The 5270-nt window shown below is 41.5% G+C and overlaps 1 protein-coding gene across 1 annotated transcript; it reads right to left on the reverse strand.

Annotated features, from left to right (window-relative positions):
* Nucleotides 1-1835: 1835 nt before the first annotated feature.
* LOC145875700 (haptoglobin-like) lies at nucleotides 1836-4798 on the reverse strand. Its single transcript, XM_082971531.1, has 4 exons — nucleotides 4662-4798; nucleotides 4221-4333; nucleotides 2786-3054; nucleotides 1836-2600 (listed from the first exon to the last, which is right to left on the reverse strand). Exons 1-4 carry the CDS (start codon nucleotides 4664-4666, stop codon nucleotides 2037-2039), a joined length of 951 nt encoding a protein of 316 aa, XP_082827657.1. The 5' UTR covers nucleotides 4667-4798; the 3' UTR covers nucleotides 1836-2036.
* Between the last annotated feature and the right edge of the window lie 472 nt (nucleotides 4799-5270).

The raw sequence follows: 5270 nt of genomic DNA on the forward strand, positions 1-5270 counted from the left end.
CCACTAGATGTCACCAGCCTTTACAAAGTGTTTTGAGTCTTTTACTGTGAGATCTGACCGAACAAGAGCCTTGGAACGGTGATGGCCGATTAGACTCTGGCGCGCGAGTTCATGTTGGGTACCCTCGTTCCAATACGTTTTAAAAGAGAATGCATTCGTCCGCCTTCAATTTTATTCATGTTCTGGTTGAAAAAGGCACTAATGATTTATGCTATACAACGTTTGACATGTTTGAACGAACGTAAATATTTTTTTTCCCCTCGTTCATGATGAGAAGTTCGGCTGGCATAGATCATGTGCTAACAACACAGAGCTTTTTGGACATAAATTATGAGCTTTTTCGAACAAAACTACATTTGTTATGGACCTGGGATTCCTGGAAGTGACATCTGATGAAGAGAATCAAAGGTAATGGATTATTTACATAGTATTTTCGATTTTAGATCTCTCCAACATGGCGGTTAGTCTGTATCGCAAAGCGTATTTTTATGGGCGCAGTGCTCAGATTATTGCAAAGTGTGATTTCCCAGTAAGGTTATTTTTAAATCTGGCAATCCGGTTGCGTTCAAGAGATGTAAATCTATAATTCTTTGAATGACAATATAATATTTTACCAATGTTTTCGAATAGTAATTATTTAATTTGTCGTGCTGATTTGACTGGCGGTTATTGGAGGGAAACGATTTCCTCAACATCAACGCCATAGTAAAACGCTGTTTTTGGATATAAATATGAACTTGATAGAACTAAAAATGCATGTATTGTCTAACATAATGTCCTAGGAGTGTCATCTGATGGAGATTGTCAAAGGTTAGTGCATAATTTTAGCTGGTTTTCTGCTTTTGGTGATGCCTGTCTTTGAATTGACAAAACATTACACACAGCTATTGTCAATGTACTCTCCTAACATAATCTAACTTTATGCTTTCGCCGTAAAGCCTTTTTGAAATCGGACAACGTGGTTAGATTAAGGAGATGTTTATCTTTCAAAGGGTGTAAGATAGTTGTATTTTTGAGAAATTTGAATTATGACATTTAATTGTTTTCAAATTTGGCACTCTTGATATTTCACCTGTTGTTGATAGGGTGTACCAGGGGTGGGACGCATGCGTCCCACATAGCCCCTAGTACATAGAGATTAAAGGAAAAAGCTTCTACCAGTCCGTGGTGAGTAATCCCAGTTCTGATGTCCAGAAGTTATTTTCGGTCGTAAGAGACGGTAGCAGCAACATTATGTACAAAAGAAGTTAAAAAATAAGTTACAAACAACACAAAAAAATTAACAAAATAGCACAATTGATTACGGGCATGTAAAACATCAGCCATACTCTTCGGCACCATTTCTGAGATATCTCTTGTTGAAACTGAACAAATTGTGGTACAGCAGGCTGCTCCAAAGCAAGAGAGCTATTAACTAGTGTTGAGCTGTGATGACAAGCCTTTTGTCTTCTGTATTTAAATTAGTCACTAACCAGGAGTGACATGACCTCCATTCCCCTGCTGGGAGGGATTCTAGACCCTCGTTTATGTAGCTCTATTTTAGAACAAGTTATTTCCTTCTTGAATGATTTTCATGACAAATCTACTAAAAAACCCTTGCTGGTCTCAACACAATATCCTCCTTGGCCAGATAACAATTTTCCTTAATAATTCCATTACTTAAATGAACTTCAAAATCGTCTCATGTCCTAGCTGTAGGCTACTTGTTTTAATGGCTCTAACATGCTCTAAGGTTCCAGCTTGTAGAGATGATCTAAAACATGTTTCCCAGCATTCTAAAAGGAGTTGAAGAAAATGTGAATAAAAGTTATAAGGTGAAACATCGGAAACCAAACTTCTTAGGAGAGATTAATTTATTGAAAATCCTTTGAAATCAACATCGGAAGACACACTCAATCAGGCGGGGGCACACACTCAATGAAAGTCGAAACTTGAGAGAGTTTTACAAGATCAAGTCAGAAAATTACTTTGTTAGCAAAGGCATAATGGAGATTATGAGCCCCGGCTCTCATATCTGAAACTGTGCTGAGTGGAGGCTACAACTGCCTCGAAAACATCTCAGACATTACACTGGAGCGGAGACTGGCTGATTTCTCACTGTCACCCCTGAGGACACTGTTGATCCAAGGCATGTAGGCAGAGAGCTTCATGTAGACAGCGTATTTCCTCACGGCACAGGCCTTATCGAAGGACAGGATCCCTGCAGCATACACTCTGCCGTCTTTGGGGTCCTGGACTGCCAGGGCACCGCCTGCATCCCCAAAGCACACATTCTCCTGGTACTTGCTGGCTCCAGTACAGAACATGTTGTCGTCTATGGTTGGAGTGCTGCCACCACGGTTGTACTCTGCCTTACAGAAGCTATGCGATGCCACAGGCAATACCAGGTGTTTCAGTGACTCAGCGGGGGTGAAGTGGACCCCCCAACCCCAGCCTGTGATGATGCCTTTCTCCTGGGCTGCCTCAGCCAGGTCCTCACCCCTCTCAGGCAGAGGGATGGGCATCACAGCCTCGCTCAAGGTGAATGGCTCCTTCAGCTGAATCAGAGCCAGGTCGTTGTCCCAGTCTGACACGCTCTGGAAGCCTGGGTGCAGAACCACCTAGAAGGGGAAGGGAATAATTCATAGGACCTTTTTTTTGACGATCTACTGTATTTGTGCTCTAACTACCTATAAGACTGAAAATGATGATGTAGGTGAGAGAGCCCAGTGCAGTTCTGCTTGCTGTAAATACTGAATTGTCTGTATATTGTTTGAAAGAGATGGTAATGGGTATACTAGCTCACCTTTTCTACAGCAACTTCTTTGGAGTCATTGGCTTGGGAGTATCGCGTGATGCCTAGGTACACCTTGGGGATGATTGGTTCTTTCCCCTGGGTGTCCTGCCTACTCTTCCTGACAAACAAGTTCCTGCCAGCGGTCAGGACCCAGCGGTCAGAGATTAGAGCTCCCCCAGCGAAGCCCCCGTTCATGACGTTTTTACTCAGATAGACCATGGCCTGCCAGGGGACATGAGGGGCCAGGGTGCCCCCAACCATACGCCTGAAGCGCAGGTCTGGGCAAGAAACACAACAACATTATTTCTATACAATCTCTATATGGTTAAAACATCCCCAACTCAGCACCACCTAGCACTTACTGCTGTGCAACTCAAACACAACCATAAAAGATTATTGCAGAAAAATGAAATGTGCCTCAATACAATTCCAGCCTTTGTTTTAGTTTGAGTTTGAGTTTGCTAAAATCAACACTATTCACTTGAATACACATAGCATTTGGTAGTAGCTTTCTGGAACCTTTTAGCTTTGACCTGACAAAAGTTCAGTAAATTCATTAATCATCTACTATTATCTAAAAAAAATAAGTGTTGTCATGACTTGAGCCAGACAAGGCTAGCTTTCACAGAATTACCTTGGAGGTCAGAATACGCAGAAACCTAGATGAGGATGGAATTAGTGTCATTTCTCTTCTCAAACATTTTCCTGAAACGTTTGATGAGAGGTGGATTTTGAGGAATTTTACTTTTCAAGGCTTTCATGCTCTGTAGATTTTCCTAATGACATATTTTACCATCCAGCTTGGAGGAAGCTGAGACTGAGGATCTCTCCTTCCTTTCCTCCCTGCTTGCCTTCTCTTTGATCCCTGTCATCTCATGTGTGTCGCTGCTGAATCGATTTTTAAGATAATCGGGATAATAGCTGTGAGCCGTGAGACTTAACAAGGTTCTCACTTGAAAGTGATAGTGACATCCTCATTTTGGCCACAGCTACTGTATTCTCCAACAGGCTGAATAGGAACAGCTTGTGTCTGCTCAGCTCAGAGTTGCGTAAGGGGATCCATAGTGAAGATTGGCTTCAGAACATCCGATGAGAGTGACAGTGTAATTGAAATGTGAGTGATATCCTTACACGAACCAGTCACAATGGGCCAGCAAATATAATATGTTTCGGAAATAGACAAATTGCACGTGTGAAAACACACGTGTAATGTGTAAGTCCAATATTTTTGGGCGATATTCTGCATCAATGGTGTCACTAACACCCACCTTAACATAGACATGGGACAAGAAAGGTTGTCAATGATCTTTAAAATGTACATGTTTTTGTTTGAAAACGTTTCATCCCTCTCACTTTGTTGACATTTCAATCTAAATCAGAAAAAGTAAGCCCGTATTGGCATAAGGCAGGGAGTTGGTTATGTGTCAGTTAGACAGATAGCTACCTGAATTGTCTGACATCTCATCAATTGATTTGGTTTTGATTTTGATTTTGATTTTGATTTTGTCCTGTTCCAGACAGACACAGGAGGCCGCGAGGAGCACTACCAGGGATGACCTGCGGACAGAAGGAACACATAAGTACAGTACACACACACAGAGCCAACTGACAGACAGCGCCCAAACACTCACTAGTACCACAACTAACGGTTCCTTTACTTAGGAAGTCTCTGGGCTTGCTTGTTAACCTATATTTAGAAAAGGTCTCTAGCTAGAGCAATTTGAATGTTTTTTGAAAGATTTAAGTAGCTGTGTTTCCCTGCCATTTTACAAAGATCCATTGTCCAAAGACATTTCAGAGATTCATTTGGATTGGTACTGCAATGACAACAATTGCCAGGCAACTAGGGTTTTGTTGAAGAAAGAATATGAAAAGTATAACATACCACATTTTGATGGAAATATCTGTTTATCAGTTTGTATGTTGAGCTGTGTCTCCTCTGTAAAGACGATGGTACTCCGTGAGAAGTTATAGGACCAAGGCCTTATATCTGCTGAGGAGAGAACTCACCCCCTGTCTGCCCACCGCTGGGAATTTTGCTGGACACAGCTTCAGTTCTGATTCCCGAAAATCGGAGAGATTGCAAAATCTCTGTTCATGCCAACCCATTATTGGAATCGTGTCCAAACCCTAACCCTGACCCCATCTGGAGCTCAGCCACAGCCAACTAGTATCAGAGAAGACCATCTGAGGGATAAATCATTTCATAGGGTATGAATTATGAAATCAGAACAGGACACAGCACATCTATAATTTGTGCGTCAATTTGGTTTATTGAAAGTAAATGAGGTGCATATAAATGCCGCATCAGAGTGTGTTATTTAAAAAATGTGATACCGTCATAGTTGTTGTTGTTTGTTGTTGACTCACATTTGCTGTTTACGACTCACTTTGGTAACACTGTACTTGACATCCAGCGTCATAAAACATTATGACACAGTCATAACCATGTCATAATATGTCATAACAGCTGACATAACTTGTCATAGCCTGT

Source organism: Salmo salar, unplaced genomic scaffold (assembly GCF_965601325.2).
Source record: "Salmo salar unplaced genomic scaffold, fSalSal1 ptg000306l, whole genome shotgun sequence".
Classification (NCBI taxonomy): domain Eukaryota; kingdom Metazoa; phylum Chordata; class Actinopteri; order Salmoniformes; family Salmonidae; genus Salmo; species Salmo salar.